The sequence below is a fragment of the Aspergillus chevalieri genome, chromosome 5, assembly GCF_016861735.1.
Source record: "Aspergillus chevalieri M1 DNA, chromosome 5, nearly complete sequence".
Classification (NCBI taxonomy): Eukaryota; Fungi; Ascomycota; class Eurotiomycetes; order Eurotiales; family Aspergillaceae; genus Aspergillus; species Aspergillus chevalieri.
The window spans coordinates 636,748-655,512 of NC_057366.1; the positions used below are offsets into that span (position 1 = coordinate 636,748).

General features: G+C 51.1%; 8 protein-coding genes and 2 non-coding genes across 10 annotated transcripts; 5 read left to right on the forward strand and 5 right to left on the reverse strand.

Moving 5' to 3' along the window:
• Window positions 1-231: 231 nt before the first annotated feature.
• ALE1 (lysophospholipid acyltransferase) lies at window positions 232-2,037 on the forward strand (the record flags this gene model as incomplete). The annotated part of the gene is made up of 3 exons (XM_043279920.1): window positions 232-298; window positions 347-1,471; window positions 1,523-2,037. 3 exons carry the CDS (start codon window positions 232-234, stop codon window positions 2,035-2,037), a joined length of 1,707 nt encoding a protein of 568 aa, XP_043137551.1.
• A 742-nt stretch (window positions 2,038-2,779) lies between these two features.
• Window positions 2,780-5,004, reverse strand: ACHE_50228A (putative serine-rich protein; the record flags this gene model as incomplete). The annotated part of the gene is made up of 3 exons (XM_043279921.1): window positions 2,780-2,818; window positions 2,878-3,068; window positions 3,120-5,004. 3 exons carry the CDS (start codon window positions 5,002-5,004, stop codon window positions 2,780-2,782), a joined length of 2,115 nt encoding a protein of 704 aa, XP_043137552.1.
• A 915-nt stretch (window positions 5,005-5,919) lies between these two features.
• ACHE_50229S (CAAX prenyl protease RCE1) lies at window positions 5,920-7,006 on the forward strand (the record flags this gene model as incomplete). The annotated part of the gene is made up of 2 exons (XM_043279922.1): window positions 5,920-6,057; window positions 6,104-7,006. 2 exons carry the CDS (start codon window positions 5,920-5,922, stop codon window positions 7,004-7,006), a joined length of 1,041 nt encoding a protein of 346 aa, XP_043137553.1.
• Window positions 7,007-7,244: 238 nt separating this feature from the next.
• On the reverse strand, window positions 7,245-7,316 carry ACHE_t50002A. Its single transcript has one exon. It is a non-coding gene; the product is annotated as a tRNA-Trp (tRNA).
• Window positions 7,317-7,496: 180 nt separating this feature from the next.
• Window positions 7,497-8,169, reverse strand: ACHE_50230A (uncharacterized protein; the record flags this gene model as incomplete). Its single annotated transcript, XM_043279923.1, has 2 exons — window positions 7,497-8,077; window positions 8,133-8,169. The coding sequence occupies 2 exons, from the start codon at window positions 8,167-8,169 to the stop codon at window positions 7,497-7,499; spliced, it is 618 nt and encodes a 205-aa protein (XP_043137554.1).
• A 669-nt stretch (window positions 8,170-8,838) lies between these two features.
• Window positions 8,839-8,910, reverse strand: ACHE_t50003A. Its single transcript has one exon. It is a non-coding gene; the product is annotated as a tRNA-Trp (tRNA).
• A 1,545-nt stretch (window positions 8,911-10,455) lies between these two features.
• ACHE_50231S (sucrase/ferredoxin-like domain-containing protein) lies at window positions 10,456-11,551 on the forward strand (the record flags this gene model as incomplete). Its single annotated transcript, XM_043279924.1, has 2 exons — window positions 10,456-10,818; window positions 10,868-11,551. The coding sequence occupies 2 exons, from the start codon at window positions 10,456-10,458 to the stop codon at window positions 11,549-11,551; spliced, it is 1,047 nt and encodes a 348-aa protein (XP_043137555.1).
• A 240-nt stretch (window positions 11,552-11,791) lies between these two features.
• NAM2 (leucine--tRNA ligase NAM2) lies at window positions 11,792-14,826 on the forward strand (the record flags this gene model as incomplete). The annotated part of the gene is made up of 3 exons (XM_043279925.1): window positions 11,792-12,286; window positions 12,364-12,504; window positions 12,550-14,826. The coding sequence occupies 3 exons, from the start codon at window positions 11,792-11,794 to the stop codon at window positions 14,824-14,826; spliced, it is 2,913 nt and encodes a 970-aa protein (XP_043137556.1).
• A 1,340-nt stretch (window positions 14,827-16,166) lies between these two features.
• fdh (formate dehydrogenase (NAD+) FDH1) lies at window positions 16,167-17,562 on the forward strand (the record flags this gene model as incomplete). The annotated part of the gene is made up of 4 exons (XM_043279926.1): window positions 16,167-16,343; window positions 16,394-16,569; window positions 16,627-17,171; window positions 17,222-17,562. 4 exons carry the CDS (start codon window positions 16,167-16,169, stop codon window positions 17,560-17,562), a joined length of 1,239 nt encoding a protein of 412 aa, XP_043137557.1.
• A 347-nt stretch (window positions 17,563-17,909) lies between these two features.
• ACHE_50234A (uncharacterized protein) lies at window positions 17,910-18,414 on the reverse strand (the record flags this gene model as incomplete). Its single annotated transcript, XM_043279927.1, has 2 exons — window positions 17,910-18,338; window positions 18,394-18,414. 2 exons carry the CDS (start codon window positions 18,412-18,414, stop codon window positions 17,910-17,912), a joined length of 450 nt encoding a protein of 149 aa, XP_043137558.1.
• Window positions 18,415-18,765: the final 351 nt, after the last annotated feature.

Sequence of the window (18,765 nt, forward strand, 5' to 3'; positions counted from 1 at the left end):
GTTTATAATCTCTTGTAACCTGAACCCAACGTTGTAGTAGAAAAGCGCCGAAGTGAGCGTGGATGGAAGAAAGGAGGACTGATATGATATGATAATCACTGTTGAGATCATCCGGCGGAGCTCAACATTTCCGCGTCGTCCCTCTATAAACCCCCCAACCCCCCCTCCCTGTTATAAATACAGCCAATGCACTTGAATTGATTTATCATTAACAGTCAAGGTCTCAGCACGATGCTGCCTTACGTGGACCTGGTCTTTGACTATCCTGCTAGGCTCACAGGAGCCTCAATCGATGAGCGTACGGTATCCCATACGAATTGACCGATCAGAGTTAACAAGGCGACAGTAAAGCTCATCACCTCCTTCCTCCTCTCCTACCCTTTTGCCGCTGTATTAAAACGTCTCCCTGACGCCCAACCCTGGAAGAAAAATGCCTTCATCATCGCCGTCTCACTGTTCTACATCGTCGGCCTTTTCGACCTCTGGGATGGCCTCCGCACCCTCGCCTACAGCTCCGCCGGTGTCTATCTGATCGCATACTACGTGGATGGCTCGCTGATGCCATGGATCGGCTTCGTGTTTCTCATGTCACATATGTCCATCTCCCACATTTACAGGCAGATCCTGGATGATGCGCAGGTGATTGACATCACGGGTGCCCAGATGGTACTGGTTATGAAGTTGTCGTCGTTCTGCTGGAACGTTCACGACGGACGATTGCCACAGGAACAGCTGTCCGAGCCGCAGAGGTACGCTGCTATCACGCAGTTCCCTAGCGTTCTGGACTATCTGGGATATGTGCTGTTCTTCCCGTCGTTGTTTGCGGGGCCATCGTTCGAGTATGTCGACTATCGCCGCTGGATCGACACGACGCTGTTCGACATCCCCCCAGGCACGGACCCGAGCAAAGCACCCCCGACACGGAAGAAGAGACGTATCCCGCGCAGTGGACGCCCGGCAGCCAAGAAGGCCATTATAGGCCTAGGCTGGATTCTACTCTTCCTCCAACTCGGCTCAAGGTACAACCAAGACACCATTCTGAACCCTGAGAACAACTTCATGCAATACTCTTTCCTCCGCCGCATCTGGATCCTCTACCTCATCGGCTTCACCACCCGTCTCAAGTACTACGGCGTCTGGTCCCTGACTGAGGGTACCTGCATCTTATCCGGACTGGGGTATAACGGCTTTGATCCTCGCAGCGGTAAAGTCTTCTGGAACCGCTTGGAGAACGTCGATCCATGGGGTCTGGAGACGGCGCAGAACTCACATGGCTTCCTGGGCAGCTGGAATAAGAACACCAACCACTGGCTTAAGAACTATGTGTATCTACGTGTGACGCCAAAAGGCAAGAAGCCTGGCTTCAGGGCTAGTATGGCTACATTTGGGACTAGTGCTTTCTGGCACGGTTTCTACCCTGGATACTACATGACTTTCGTGCTGGGATCATTCATCCAAACTGTTGCTAAAAGTATGCACCCCTCCTTCCCCCCTTCGTTATCCAAATACTAACAAAAGATAGACTTCCGCCGCCACATCCGCCCCTTCTTCCTAACCCCCGACGGCACAAAACCAACCCCCAACAAACGCTACTACGACATCGCAAGCTGGCTCGCCACCCAACTCACCCTCTCCTTTGCCGTCATGCCATTCATTTTCCTCTCCTTCGCCGACTCCATGGCCGTCTGGCAAAGTGTCTACTACTACGGCATCCTCACGACGCTCTCATCACTGGCATTTTTCTCCTCGCCTGCGAAGAAGATCTTCATCAAGAAACTGCAGGCTAGGGCTGGAAACACCGCTGGTGCTAAGAAGGCTGTTTCTGCGCCTGCTGGGCCAACGACGCCGGCCGCTGATGGGCATGAGCGTGATCAAACGCTTGGTCTTCCGGATGACCCTGGTAAAGATCTTGGCGAGGCTGTCCAGGAGATTAAGGAGGAGATTGATGCTAGAAACCGCCGTGGGAGTACGGTTGGCATGCCTTCTGGGGAGGAGCTGAAGGCTGCTGTTGAGGAGAGGATTGGGAGGAAGCTATAGATGTTGATTGAGGTTATGGATTTAGAGTGTGATGTGCTGATGTTTATTGTTACCTTGTCTATTATTGATTATCATGGGTAGGGCTACGTTGTATGTTACGTAGTATATGGAGATAAAGGGGGAAAGAGGAGGATTGAAAAGATGAAGACAGAGGTAGGTGTCTATTCAAGTCTATTAAATCCATCATTAATCACAATCCTGTTCATCCGTATATACCAAACCATCCAAGAACAACCAAGAATCAATATGCACAAGTTCCAGACTGAAACAGGGACATGCACAATCGCAAAAAGAACTGAAAGTATATAGAAGCATGAAGGACATAAATGTGTGCCGTAAATTCAATAAATTTTTTGATCAATCGAATCAAATCAAAGCAAGCTAATCACAACTCGGCTCCCATCAATCAAAGACCCGGTAAGGGCCACTTAAAGAAGGCGATGATGGGCGGGAAACACGCCGAGCGAGACAGAATGTAACCAGTATGTAACAATCCACCCAAAACAACAGTGACAACGATGTCACACCAAACCAAGGTATATCTATATAAATAACGAACGTTATACAATCATTCACTCATTGCAGTCGTGTCAAGAAGGCCAAAAGGCAAAAATCGAACAGCTGAATCCGAAGGAAATCGAAGAAGAAAAGAGAAAAAGCAAATGGGTATATAAGCGATCAACACGGAAGAAGCGAAGAGAAACGGGCAACTTGTCGAATTGAAGGTAGGGTCGTTGACCGGTTAGAAACCCACGGTGGTTCCGACAGCAGCCAGTGCAACCTATCAAGTCAAGTTAATGATTGCGTTTCTGAGAGCAAAAGCAAGGGCAAGAGGCTTACAATAATAGTAATAATGATGATGCCCACGGGCACCATCCAACGGTTGAGGTTCCTCCACCACCGAGCATTGTCATGTCGACGGCGCTCAAGGTCGTACAATCTCGCCTGGAGTGTAACTTCACTTGCGGGGGTCGACTCGAGGTCGATGTCGGGTTTGGGGGGCAATGGCAGGAATGCAGCCACAATCCAGGCTGAAACTGGTCAGTATGCGGTCTGAAACGAGAATACTGTAAGGGACTTACCAAGTGGGAAGATGAACCCAAAACAAAACGCCCAGACTTGAATGTTCCTCCGTCCAAGGATCGGTTCCATCCGCGAGTCCAATGACGGTGCAACCCAGTTACTAGCCTGGGTTTCCAGCCTTTGTCGGTCCGCATACAAATGAGGTGACCAGCTGTGTCGCAATTGATAGAACATCCCCGTCGGCGGTCGCGATGTCGGTGGGGGGGCAACCCAATGGCTGCGCGGATCCCGGGGATCCTCTGATGCTAACCGCGGAGTGCTCTCAACTGCACGAATACCATGGCGCGTCATGGGTCGGCTGGCGTTCGACGGGTGAGCGCGATGTCCTTGAGAGGATTGGCTGGTGGTGACAAGCGACAGAGCGGAATTCACCGCATTACCATCCCGGTAGTACACCTTGGCCCAGTTCGGAAGCAGATTGGTAAGGAAGCTGGAGGTGGTGGCACGACTCCGCATGCTACCGGTTCGTCGCGAGTCGGCGGAGGGAGTGCTGACATGGCCCGAGCCCGCATTGCGAATTTGGAGATTGGTTGCATTGCCGACGTTCTCATCCGAGTCATTGACTAGTCGTAGAGAAGTGTCGTGTTGGGACTGACGGACCACTGCGGAGGAAGGTCGAGCGGGATCCGCTGTTGAGCGCCCGGACGAGGGTTCATTTGCGCCGCCCGTGAAACTATTGTCGCATTCAGCGGACCAATTTGAAGGTACAGTAGATAGATGGGAGGTGATGCGGCTTTCGGATCGTTCAGGGATGGGTTCGTGGAGGGTGGAGGAATCGTAGGAGGCGGTGCGCGGCTCCTGGTGCGACGATTCAACCCAAGAGCTGGATGAGGAAGGAGCACGGATAGTCGGGTACTGCACGTGAGCACCGCTGTCAACAACGGCTTGAATCTCAGAGTCAGGCCCGCTCTGGGACGAGGAGGCCTGGGAGTGAGAGTGGCTGCGGACAGAGCGCGAGCGATCGCGCTCATGGGAGGAAGTCTGGGACTGGGCCGAACCGTGGACGGATTGATAAGGAGGAGTAGAGTGAAAGGAACGGGCGGCCCAGCTGGATTGTTCCGAGGGCGAACCATGGATCCAGGGGGTGGCCCCGATGTGCCGGATGACGGTACCCAAGGAATTGGCGGACGAGGAAACGGAATTGGAACGATGAGTGACGGATTCCGAGTTGGACGAGGTTCCGAGGCGCATGAAGTTGACGCTGGAGGTATCGGTATAGGTGACAAAATTGGGACTCGAGGGCGCGATGGAGGGCGGGCCGATGGGGACGATGTTGGGGCTGGAGCTGTCGCTGGGGTGACGAGAGGACGGCAGAGAGGCGACGGTCTTGACAGTGCGAGCAGGCGGGAGGCTCACATCGTCACCACCGGAAGAGACGGTTTTCTTGTCATCGTCGTAGAATTTGAACGTCTGGTCGTCATCGTCATCCTCGTTCCCCTGAGAGGGCGTCGGGAACGAAGAGTGGCTAGATTGGTCATGCAGCCAGCTCTGGGAATTGTGAACAAAATCCACCCAGGAGTCACTACCAGAGGCTTCCAAAGTACTGCTTTCCGCGAGACCAGTGCTGGGTTCGCCGGAGAGAATGGACGAAACGCGAGAAGGGGTTGTCGCAGTCTGCGGCGGAAATAGCTGTTGCCCCTTGCCGGGATTGGGAAGCAGCACGTGTTCCGGCTTGGTCGGAAAGGGGGATGAAGTATAGATAGCCTCGTGCGGGTAACTGGAATAGTCGTGGAGGGGATAGTCGTTCTCGTGCTCGTCGCTATTATGGGTACTTTTGGAGCGCACATGGTGTAGGGAGGCGGGAGGAGAGGCGGAATTGGTATGCGAATGCGAGCGTTCATGAAGGGCTCTGCGAGGAGATGTGGTAGATTGATTGGAACGCATGATTAGAGCATATTATGGTATTACTATATTGTCGAGTTTTTGTGCTGGAACCGAGGATAAACGATAATTATATCAGATGATAGGTAATATTAGGAATAAAAGAGGGCAGCTGCAAGATAAAAGAGTGACAGGACACGACCAGAGTAAAAAGAATGACTGGGTTAAAGCATAATAAAGAGTGACTCAACAACAACAACAACAACAAAGAACGACGGCACTTGAAGGGGGAAAGAAAAGAGAAGGAAGAGATGAAAAGAGAGGGCGAGGGCCGGCAGTAATAAAAGAAACAATCAGAGATTGGCCCAACACAGGAACGAGAGCTGCAGAGACGCTATACCCTATTCAGGGGGCTGAAACACGCTTAAATACGCAGTGACCAGCCGGGCATCAGTGACGAACTCTTCTATATAAGGCACCCCCTGATAAAAAGCGTCTAGAATGGTGGAAATAGGAGAATAGGAGAAGCTATATAGTGGGATATAGACAGGAGTATCGTTGCATTCGATTGCATGTCTTTGTACTAGCTAGACTATGTGCAAATACTTGTGTTTGCATAATGTAGATCGATGGATCTGCCAACTCACAGTAGTGGAGTGACAGCAGCGGTGAGATTACTCGTTCAGCATAATTAAACCAATTGGAGATCCTAATCCAGCCCGAGGCTGTGACCCCTGTACAGGTACTCTGGAGTAGTCCGTATCCTAATAATATATATCCCGAGTAAGGCGTGTCTGTGTCTATCTTTATCCAGCACTCGGGATGCGGAGCCGAGTGAACGGGGCGTGGATAAATGCCTGAGGTGTCTACTTAGTCATCACGTGTCATTGTCTGGACTTGATATTGTCCTGTTGGTATATCTTCTTTCATTTGTACTCTGTACATTTATATTATGCTTCCATATACCTAGCTTCTACAATGGCGCCTGTTTCCCTCCTTGCCCGCTTCAAAAGTCTCTACTCCGGGCGTGGTATGTCCTCCACTCATTTATCACAAGCACTACTGACATGCACAGATGAACCCGTCCTGTCAGTCAACATGGCTGCTGTAGCTTCTGTATGTGAGACATCCAAGGAAGCTTGTAAATACTAATATATAGTAGGTCCTTCTGACTCTCGCCTACGTCGTCCCCTTCTACGTCTCCTCCACCACCCGTCCATCGCCCAGTCTCAGTCGCGATGCTCCATCGGTCATCCGCGCGCGAATCCGCGCCGTGACTCTATCCTGTCTGGGTGGCTCCCTGGCTGTACTCTGGATGATTCTCAGCAAGACCAATGCGCCTCTCGACCACGCTCTTCATCTCCTGGGGTGGTGGCCTATCGCTCTGGGTGACGTCTTCCGCTCGTTATTTCTCACGGCCATTCTATTCCTAGGACCCCTCTTTGAACGAGGAATTGCCGAAGGTGAATGGAAAGAATGGATCCGCGGCAGCAGAGTCTCCGAATCCCTCCGTGGCTGGATTGGTTGGAGAAACTACGTGGCCGGGCCTGTCACTGAGGAAATCATGTTCCGATCCATCATCATCGCGTTACATCTTCTTGCCAAAGTGTCCTCCGGACATATTGTCTTCATTGCGCCAGTGTACTTTGGTATTGCACATGTTCACCACTTCTACGAGTTCCGCCTGACTCATCCGGAGACTTCGATTTTGCTTGCCCTTCTGCGCTCCTTCGTTCAGTTCACATATACGACTATCTTCGGCTGGTACGCCAACTTCCTCTATCTGCGCACTGCATCACTGTTCGCTGTCATCCTCGCTCACAGCTTCTGCAACTGGTGCGGTCTGCCCCGTCTATGGGGGCGTGTTGAAGCCGGCGTCGCTCTAGCACCACCACCCATCAAAGGTAAAGATGATGAGCGTGCGCGTCCGATATATACTACTCCCGGAGAGCTTGGAATTGGATGGACAGTAACGTACTATGTGCTTCTTGTTGTTGGGGCTGTTGGGTTTTGGTATGCTTTGTGGCCATTGACCGAGTCGAGTCATGCTTTGGCGGGTTTTTGATGTCATCTTGGAGCTTGCTTTTTTTGGACAGGATACGACTCACGTGGTATGATTGTATAGGTGATAATAGATCGAGTTATTTGACGGAATTGGTTTATTATGATGCCTTGGGTATCATTTCCGACCTCGATGATCTTCATATCCTCGAAATATAGAGTACGGAATGGCATCGCATATCATGGTCAAGGGCTAATCCGTCGCAATGAATGTCAAAAAAAAAAAAAAAAAAAGGAGGTTGTGAGCCCAACCCGATTCGAACGGATAACCTTGTGATCTGGAGTCACACGCGCTACCGTTGCGCCATAGGCCCAATTGTTGCCTGAATTTTAACCGATCTGTTTTATGGCACAAATGGTATACACAACTTACAACCCCCTGTGGTTACTTTGGATAGGAACTTACACTTCCTGTTGTGGAAAGTGTTATGTTTCCATCCCATAAGCACCTTCTTATTCTCAAGCCTAGAAGTTAATTCCCGCTGACAGCCTTCTCAAACACACCCAAAGTATACTCCCAAAATCTTCCCCGGCCATCCACCCTCCCTATATCGCCCCAGCACACCAGACAAAGTAACCACCTCGCTCGAATTATCAATCCGCCACGCACCCGGCCCAAAGCTACTCTCACTCGTAAGATGATAAACATGTCTCTCCCCACTTTCCTCCGTCGAGATACCAAAGAATCTCATAACCAGCGCTACAACACCACGAACCGCTGCTAGCGTCATCCTCCAAAGAATCTCCGATGACTCTGGAGGTGTCAGCCGGGCAAAGATGTCCGTTTGGACCCAGCCGGGGAATGCGTGCATGAAGGTGATTTGCTCGTTCTTTTCTGAGAGGTACTCGAATGAGAGCGTTGTCATTGTGGTGGTGTGATTGATGACCGCGATTGGGGACCAGTTCTTCGCAAGGCCGATGTTGTTGTCGTATATGGCCTTCTCTTTGCCGCCGTTGAGCACGCTGAGGACATGTGGGTGCTGTGATTGGGAAAGAAGAGGGAGTAGATTGGATACGAGACGCATTCTGATGTAGTATGAAAGTGCGAAGCATATCTCAAGACCCTCTTTTGTATCTGGGTAGCTATCAGCATCTCACATTATGTTCTGGTTCAGGAGAGGGATACTTACACTCCGGTCCATTCAATGGAATCAGCCCAGGACTCATATAAAAGTAATCAACCTTCCTCTCAGCGCTCACGATCCGCTCACAAGCCGCATCAACTTCGCCCAACAGCGAGATTTCGACTTCAATGAACACAATCTTGCACCCGGATAAATGCTCTCTAGTTTCATGCGCTGACTTGCAAACCGCGTCGCTGATCTGCCCAGGACATAGATGGTTGCTTCATGCAGCATGCTCGCCATTCTCTCGAGTGTGGCAGCGCCGATGCCGCTTGTTGCACCTGCGAAGACACATACGCATCCTGTGTGTTTTTCGCTAGCGAAGTGGTCGTTGGATTCTTTGATGGCTGTAACTTTAACCATTGTTGTTTGCTGTAGTCTGAGATGCGTTGAGATGTGATGTCAAAAGAACAAGTGAGTCACTTCGGGTTAGAACAATGAAAGCAAGGGTGAGATGCCTGATTGTCTCTATCTCATCCGGCTTCCGCTTCTGCTCTCTATTTCAAATCGTTTCGTGGCCAAGTCATGGATTATTCGTTCTGCCTGCTGGCACAGTTCAACTCGCCGGTTTATGTAAACAGATCACGAATAAAGATCTCCACGAAGATACAGACGCAGCAAAAGGAAATATATACTTCGTATTCGGTGCTCGGTCTTAACGGATATCAAGAATCTGATAAGAACGAAAAATAAAATGGCAAAAAAGAGTGTATGAGCCCAACCCGATTCGAACGGATAACCTTGTGATCTGGAGTCACACGCGCTACCGTTGCGCCATAGGCCCAAGTGCTGGTAGATCTTCTTGCTTAAGAAATTTTTCAAACTTTCAATGACACTCACCCTTTTCCAAGGAGAATATAGCCGATCAATGGTTTGATAATTATAGAGATACATGGCCTGCTTGAGATTATTTGCGAAGCTATTTGGTTTCCATCGATTCCTGGTTCTCGGTCTAGGCTGCTACCCCTTGAACCGTCGGGACCCACGAAAGGACCTACGTGTAGTGTGACGGCTCAGCTCAGCTCAGTGCCTTTATTGACATTCACCGTCAACATGGCAAACAATGCCATGAAAGCAATCGAGACAAACAGCTGCTTAGCGAGGCCACACACAACCATATATAAGACTTCTTTGTGTAAATAGACTCTTCTTCTTTTCCTTTCTTCTTCAGATTCGATATTCTCGTCGATGGCTACAGTAGTTTAGATAGGAATATCATTTCGTTATTATCTACTATTCTGAGCTCGTGACATGTAGTAGGCTCCGGTTTGAATGACAATATCGGTTAGATGCAAGAGACCGGAACGTGGCCATAGTTAATAATGTCTGCCTGCGTGTGCTATGTTGATCTTTTGTTATATTTAGACATGGGCACCACCGCGGGGTCTAGATATATATTCCGGGTGCAGAGCATAATACCCCGTCTAAAATCAGGGGTATCGGCGCAATGGCCCAAAAGATCATATGGTCCTCAGCTTCGCAACATGGAAGTCCCTCCCGAACAAGGGAACACCAACCGACGCCTCACTAGAGCACATCTTCTGTCACGACATCATAAGCAAAGACTACAAGCTAGTCCGAACCTGCCTCTCTCACGACGCCCAGCTCAATGAATGGATCTACGGTGCTGTCGCCCGCGTGTTAACTATAGACCTAATGCGCCTCCTCATCCCAGCTGGCTTGGATGTAAACCATCAGAATGACCGAACTGCCGCCTATGTTTCGATGACTGCGTCTGGGCAAACCTCGAATTCACCAGATTCCTACTTGAGCACGGCGCGGATCCAAATATGAATCCACTGGCTGATTTCTATCCAGTGCTCTATGTGGCTGCAAGCAACGAAAATTTCGAAATGGCCGAGTTGTTGATCCGGCATGGTGCACAGGTGAACGGGCTGCGATGGGCAGCGACGAGACGGAAGCGGTATGCGATGATGGAGTTTCTGTTCAGGCATGGCGCGAATGTGAATGATAATACGAAGGAGTGCGATGAGGTTGTTGTAGGTCGGCTACCAGGGAGGACGGCACGCTGCTGCGGTGGGAGATGTTGATGTTCTGGAGTATTTGATCCAGCGGGGAGCTGATCCGGGTTTGAAGAATTATTGTGAGCGGACGCCTGCTATGGTGGCTCGTGAGGAGGGGCACCAGGAGGCAGCAGACTTCTTGGACAATATGCCATAGAATAGAGCTGTAGCCTGTAGGATGAATACAGAGTAATACTTCGGTGAATGGATCTCGGACTCGGCCTCGGAAATTGCGGAGTTTAGCTAGTTATGGCATTTATCTCTCCGGATTTTCAACTCAAGAAAATCATCGTCTTTGCGCAACAATGAAACCACGACTACAACCGCATTGGCGGCCGTCCTTTGGTACCTTCAGACCCCATTCACAAATACGCTTCGCCAGCCGCCTGCGCGCTCGTCTCGATATCCCTCCTCCATTCCCCGTCACGAAATCATGTCCCGAACCCAGTTGCGATTGTCCGCCCACGCCCGCGATGCCAAAAGGACTCCCGATTGACTATGAACAACCATTGAATGGAACCATGGCTGCGTATGCGCAACAGTTGCTGGTCTGTACCGGGCAGCGGGATTGGACTAGTCGCATTGAGGATGACGGGAAGGAGGAGAGTTGGGGAAATCTTGCGAGGGGATTGAAGAAGTTACTTGGGCGTGGTGGTCCTTATGCTGATGTATGCGTTGATTAACGTATAGCATGGGTATTGCTAACTGAGATTGCAGCCATTCAATAATATCCTTGTTTCAAATTCCTCATTGACCGCGTCCTCATCCTCGTCGTCCGCTTCGGCCTTTCTCTTCCCCAGCTTCAAATACTTCCCGTCGATTCCCGTCGACGCCAACGACGCAGCAAATCCTGGTTTATCACAATTCGTCCAAGCCTTCCTCCTCCCTGAGAAACTCCACCCCATGCAAGAATCCTCCCTCCCTGAATCTAAACGCGACCAACTAGTCCGTGTTCCAAACCTAGCATCTCAGTTTCCCGGCGCAATCGACATCCACCAGTCCCCCGTGATACTCATCTGCGGCCACCGCGGCCGCGACATGCGCTGCGGAGTTATGGCACCAATCCTGGAATCCGAATTCGACCGTATTCTCTCCGCGCGCGGGTTTTCTACTTCCGTTAGTGATAGCAAGACAGTCGACAACCCCGAGCACGCCCATATCGGACTGATCAGCCATGTCGGGGGACACAAGTATGCTGGGAATGTAATCATCTATGTTCCACCCAGGATGAAGATGCGCGATGGTGCTTCTAACCCGCTGGCCGGGAAGGGGATTTGGTATGGACGTGTTGAACCAAGACATGTTGAGGGTATTGTCGAGGAGACTGTTTTTGGGGGGAAGGTGGTTACGGATCATTTTCGGGGTGGGATTGGGAAAGATGGAGAAATTTTACGGTTGTAGAAGAAAATCTATATATACAGAATCCAATATAACATAGATACTACTGAACATGTCTAGGGTACAATTGATGTAAATGTATTCAGAATGCAAACCGGATCTATGATGTAGACGCTAATCCTAATCGGGACGGAAGTTCTCCGCGTCAAACAATTTGACGGCGGTTTTCTCTCTTACAGAACCTCGATCAATGGCTCAAACTCGATATTCAGTTATGAGACAATGAAGTGATATTCAGTCAACATGCTCTCCCTCTTACGGCTACGATTAAACCCATCCTGCGCCCTGGCACAGGGCTACAGATTCACCACCACCATCTCCCCGAAACCCTTCATCCGACTCGCAACAACCTCAACCTCCTCACTCCCCCGAAAATTAGACCTCCTCGCCCTCGATCGAAAATGGCAAGAAAAATGGCAACAGCAACAACAATTACCACCCCACCCCGGCGCCAACGATGGGAAACCCAAATCCTACATCCTCTCCATGTTCCCCTACCCCTCCGGAACCCTGCACATGGGCCATCTCCGCGTCTACACTATCTCCGACGTTCTAGCGCGCTTCTACCGTATGCGAGGACACGATGTCCTCCATCCAATGGGCTGGGATGCGTTCGGATTACCGGCAGAGAATGCAGCGATAGAGAGGGGCGTTGATCCGGCGGATTGGACGAGGGAGAATATTGGAAGGATGAAAGAGCAGCTGAAGAGTATTTCAACGGCTTTTGATTGGGATCATGTATGTATGTCTTTCTCTTGCCTGTTTAGGCTTGGGTGGGATTGGGTGTGGGCTAATTAATGGGTGGGTGTGGGTAGGAATTGGCGACTTGTGCGCCGGAGTTTTATGAGCATACGCAGCGGATTTTCCTGATGCTGTATCAAAAAGGGTTGGCGTATCAGGCTGAGGCGTTGGTTAATTATGACCCGGTTGATAAGACTGTTTTGGCGAATGAGCAGGTGAGTTATTTTTGCTTTACAAGTACGGACAGGGCTGATTGATAGGTCGATGCGAATGGTTTCTCATGGCGGTCTGGCGCGAAAGTCGAGCAACTCAAATTGAAGCAATGGTTTTTTCGCATCACTGCATTCAAAGAAGCTTTACTGAAAGATCTGGATTCGTTGGCGGGTGGCTGGCCCGAACGAGTCTTGTCTATGCAGCGTAATTGGCTTGGGAAATCGTATGGTGCTAAGGTTAAATTCCCGGTTACTGTCAATGATGCCCAATCAGGTGTTAATGTGTTTACCACTCGTCCTGATACGCTCTACGGCGTCGAGTACTTGGCTCTCTCGCTGAACCACCCCATTGTCCAGCAGGCAATTGAGACGGATGAAGGACTACGCAAGTTCTTGGATGAAGCGGCGTCGCTGCCGTCCGATTCTAAAGCTGGATACAAACTACCTAACGTCTGGGCGTCACACCCGCTGCATATCATCGACAAGGAGAGTGAACACATCGCCCGGAAACTCCCGGTTTTCGTGGCCCCGTATGTCCTCGGTGATTACGGTGAGGGTGCCGTTATGGGTGTTCCGGGGCACGACTCTCGAGATCTGGCCTTCTTTAAAGAGAACGTGAACCCCGAGTTCATTCCACAGGTTATTGGCGCGGAGGTGCAAGCTGCGCCGGCGGACGCCGGCGTCCTCCCCGCGGTGGACGCCAAGGCTTTCACGCACGAAGGCTATTTGACTTCCCGCTGCTGGAAATATCAGGGCTTGCATTCGCAGGAAGCAAAAAAGCAAATCGTCACTGATCTCAACGCCGTTGGTCACGGCGAAGCGGTCGAACAATGGCGACTGCGCGACTGGTTGATCAGTCGACAGCGTTACTGGGGTGCTCCGATCCCCATCATCCACTGCGATAGTTGTGGTGCCGTACCGGTGCCGGACGACCAACTACCAGTGCGACTGCCCAAATTCGAGCGCGACTGGCTCAAGGGGAAAAAGGGTAACCCGCTCGAGTCGTCAGAGGAGTGGAAGCGCACTGAATGCCCTAGTTGCGGACAGCCCGCGACCCGCGACACTGACACGATGGACACCTTTGTCGACTCGTCGTGGTACTATCTACGGTTCTTGGATGTGGCGAATAAGGAGCAGCCATTTTTGCCTGCATCTGTTCGACCGGTAGATGTCTACATTGGCGGTGTTGAACATGCCATCCTGCATCTTTTGTATGCCCGTTTCATCTACAAGTTCCTTGCGCAGTCTGAACTGTTCCCCGAGATCGCACGGAACAGTGATGTGCTAAAAGCACCACCGGAGCCATTCCAGACATTGTTGTCGCAGGGAATGGTCCACGGGAAGACATATTCGGACCCGTCGACTGGCCGATTCCTGCACCCGTCTGATGTGGATTTTACCGGTGGTCCTGACAAGCCCGTTATCAAGGACACCCAAATCACACCACAGGTATCCTTCGAAAAGATGTCTAAGAGCAAACACAACGGTGTAGATCCCACCGCATGCGCACACCGGTACGGAGCCGATGCAACACGTGCGCATGTGTTATTCGCAGCGCCGGTCAGCGAGGTTCTCGAGTGGGATGAGGCGAAGATCGTGGGTATCGAGCGGTGGTTTGGTCGGGTGTGGAAGCTGGTTTTGGATGCACGAGCACAATTGACTAACTCGGAGTACCGGGTCTCGGAGGTGGGACTGCGTGCCGACCACGCGACACAATTGCCGTTGCTGCCGTCACTGAGTGATGCTGATGCAGACGCCGTGCTCGCCACGCATCGAGCCATCGCTTCGGTCACTCAGTGCGTTGAGCGCAATCCGTACGGACTAAACACGGTGATTTCGGATTTGATCAAGTTGACCAATTCGCTATCCTCCTCTTCGAATCTCTCCTCTCTGACCCTGTACCTCTGCGTCTCTTCCCTTCTCCGTCTCCTGGCACCAATTGCGCCAGCCTTGTCCTCAGAGGGATGGGAGATTCTGCACGAAGCAATTCTCGAACGTCAAACCGAGACTCCCGCCCCAGCCATCTTCGCCGCGCCCTGGCCAACACCACTCCTGACCGCGGAACAAGCAAACACCCTGTCCGCGCGCGGGGGCCAAACCGTCGCGGTTCAGGTAAACGGCAAGATGCGCTTCACGGCAACTATCCCGCGACGACTGTCACCCACGACGGAGAAACCGGATGCGCAGGAGGAGCAGGATTGGGTGGTGAGTCGGATTCTGGAGACGGATGAGGGACGGGTATGGTTGCGGGAACGGAATGACTGGGAGAAGCGGAGACGGGTGGTGGTGGTAAAGGGGGGGAAGTTGGTCAACGTGGTTTTTTGATCTTTCTTTCCGTACTCCGTCCCATGTATATCAGTTGGAGGTGTTCTTTGTATAGAGTGATTGTGCGTCGTGCCAGTGTACTCATTCTGAATGAGGGGGACTGTCAGTAACAGACTGTGCCACCGTGGATCTCGTGGATCTCCCCTCATACTACACTCGGGGACGTCGGAGAATCGGGGACGGACAGGGTTCCCCGTGAAACAGGGTAGGATACAGTGTACAAAAATGGAAAAACTACGATAGACGGGAGTGCCTGAATATCAGCTAGGAATAAATTGCCTGTTCTGTATTTCGTAGAGTACTGTGGAATGACTATTCGCTACCCCTCTACATAGTCCTACTGTAGCTGTACTCTGAGTGGTGAGGGGTCCCCTCATTAGATAAGCTAACCCCTCATGCGGGGCAGCACGCCACGGAGAAATTACTCTAGTGGTAACAAGCATCTGTCAACCTTTCACTAACTGACTCGAAGTGGTCTATTCTGTAACTACCGACCCGACGACGGAAATCTCCCGGTACACTAACTATGTGTGTATAGCTAAGTCCGCGGACTCTTACCAAGTAACGGGTAGTGCCCCTCCGCCCGGACCAGTCAGCATACGTAATGGGGTAATGTGAAAGACCCCGCATGAACAAGTGTTGATCGAGTGTTTTGTTGTATGTATGTTGAGAGACGGCAAAAGTTTGTTGCCGGGAGGGAAATAAACTGAGAAAGGAAATAATTTGAGAGCTACTCTATACAATTAGGATAATTGATATATTTTACTCTCTGTGTAGAGTACAGAAACAGGATAATTATTCCCATTAGGTAGTAGGGCCTAGGTGGTGGATGACGATGCGGAGACTCCATCAGTCCATCAGGATCTCTAGTACTACGGATAGTCTAGCACACTTCACTCGTACCAAACTAGGTTACTTACTAGTATTATCGTTGTGGATGCTGGAATTAAATAAAAAATTAACGTGATCCACGCCTATAAATGCCACTTCTTCCTCTCCTCCCCGAGGATAGTTTTAACTCTCATCTTCATCCTCCTCTCTCGCATTAACTCCAATTGTCTCGCTGTTCGCATTTGGTAAGTTCCCTAAATTTCCTCTTTAGATGACGCTCTCTTCCCTTCTCCCGCATACATCATCTCTTCTCCTCTTCTGTTACTTTTTTTTTTTTTTCCCTCTCTTTCCTGCGTACTACTCCTCTATTCTACCCCCGCGTCTCCAACTCAACCTCTCACTGCAACGCTCACTTCACTCAAGTTAAATACCTGCTAACTCCCTTTCATCCAGCTATACTCTTCCATCTTCATCCTCTCTAATTCTATTAACACTCTCAAGTCAACAAAATGGTATTTGCTCGCTCTCTTTCTCGTCAACTTGGACGGTCCTCTACTCTCCTCTCCGCCGCAGGGTCCTCAAGACCTGCCTTCCGCCCTACTCCGTTGGCGGGGGCCTTCTCAGGTGCACGTACGCTAACTGCTTCTGCGAGCCGACAGGGTAAGGTTCTTATGGTTCTCTATGATGTATGTCCTCCCTCCCTTCTATCTTATTGAATATACCCTAACTTGCATAGGGCGGTCAACACGCCAAGGACCAGCCCGGCCTTCTCGGTACCACTGAGAACGAGCTCGGTCTGCGCAAGTGGCTCGAGTCTGAGGGTCACACCCTCGTCACCACCTCCGACAAGGAGGGTGAGAACTCGACCTTTGACAAGGAGCTTGTTGACGCTGAAGTCATCATCACCACTCCGTATGTTCCATGCTTCGCCCTGGAAGTATAGAGAGAATGAAGGTTAACCTGAAACAGCTTCCACCCCGGTTACCTGACCGCTGAGCGTCTGGCCAAAGCTAAGAACCTCAAGATTGCCGTCACTGCTGGTGTTGGCTCTGACCACGTTGACCTCAACGCTGCCAACAAGACCAATGGCGGTATCACCGTTGCTGAGGTCACTGGCTGCAACGTCGTCTCCGTCGCTGAGCACGTTGTCATGACCATCCTCACCCTGGTTCGCAACTTCGTCCCTGCCCACGAGCAGATCCGCAACGGCGAGTGGGATGTTGCTGCCGTCGCCAAGAACGAGTTCGACCTCGAGGGTAAGACCGTCGGTACTGTTGCCGTTGGCCGTATCGGTGAGCGTGTCCTCCGCCGTCTCAAGCCCTTCGACTGCAAGGAGCTCCTCTACTACGACTACCAGCCTCTGTCCCCCGAGGTCGAGAAGGAAATTGGCTGCCGCCGTGTCGAGAACCTCGAGGACATGCTTGCTCAGTGTGACATCGTCACCATCAACTGTCCCTTGCACGAGAAGACCCGTGGTCTCTTCAACAAGGACCTCATCTCCAAGATGAAGAAGGGTAAACACCCCAATGCCCCCACATGTAACATACGCATGCTAACTGATCAGGCTCTTGGCTCGTCAACACCGCTCGTGGTGCCATCGTCGTCAAGGAGGATGTCGCCGAGGCCGTCAAGTCTGGTCACTTGAGAGGCTACGGTGGTGACGTCTGGTTCCCTCAGCCCGCTCCCAAGGACCACCCGCTCCGTTACGTCCAGGGCCCCTGGGGCGGTGGCAACGCCATGGTTCCCCACATGTCCGGTACCTCGATCGACGCCCAGATCCGGTACGCCCAAGGTACTAAGGAGATCTTGGAGAGCTATTTCTCTGGCCGCTTCGACTACAAGAACCAGGACCTTATCGTCCACGCTGGTGACTACGTCACCAAGGCTTACGGCCAGCGCAAGTAAGCTTAAATTGAAGCGAGAGGTGGTAAAAATTTGCATAGACAGAAGGATGTCATATATACCGGTGCTTTATGAGGCAATGACTGAATTAATTGGCCATTACTCTGCTAGAATGGCTTAGGATGATACCTGAATATATTTTCCTATTTACTTTTTAACATCTTTACACTTTATCTATACTTCACTTTATACTTTATTATATGCAGTAGTGCAGTATGCAGCTTGCCACCGTCAGTAAACCTCCGTAGCTTGTCAACGTACAAACTTCCGAATATGCAGGAGTGATGCACAGGGATACGCCAAACGCCATGCCATAGTATACAACCCCCTAAAGCAAGAAATAAAAAGAATTAACGACGCCCTCTATCCTCCTCGTCATCACTATCATCCATAAAGCCCTCCTCCAAATCCCGACTCAACCTCCCCTCCGATTCGGGCCTACTATCCCACCTCCTCTCCAATTCCCTCCTCCTCGCTGGATCCATATGCATCCCAACCATAATCTCACCCTCCTCATCATCAATGCTGACATTATCGTGATGATCCCCCCCAGGCCCGGCCACACTATTCCTGCGCCATGGAAATGAGGATGATGAGCGCAGGACGCAGCGCATGAGGGTGTCGCCGATGCGGTCACGGAGAGAGGAAGTGTGCGCGGAGATGGTGTGTAGCGGGAGGTAATGGGCGTAGCGTTGGTGGTAGTGCCGGAAGAATGGGAGGATGAGATGAGAGAGGAAAACGTAGAGGACTAGGGAGATAGTGGCCGGGATTACGAGTGTCTGTTTTCCATTAATTAGTGTTATTGTAGTACAGTAGGATTGCTTGGATAGATACCTTTGCGAGGCTTGAGGACATCGTGTAAGTACGGAGACACTGGGGGTACGGGTACGGGTACTCCTAGCGCCACTGGTTTGTACAGAGTACTGTGTACCTGTAGATAATTCTGCAGAACTGCAGCAGATCAACAGCCGTTCTTCATGCTAACAATGGACGATTCAATTATCTCTGGTCAAGATACACGCCGTATTGCGACTCCTTAGTCACGTGAGCTATATATTATTCACCAATCAGAGATGGTAATCGCCCCGCAGATGACTCAGCACCCCGACTTAGGCGGCGTCTCCCACTCCCCCTAAACGCCGCCCGTGCATCCAGCCCTGACGTGCCAAAAAGGGACGGTTTCAACCTGTTCTCTTCCCAAAAAAG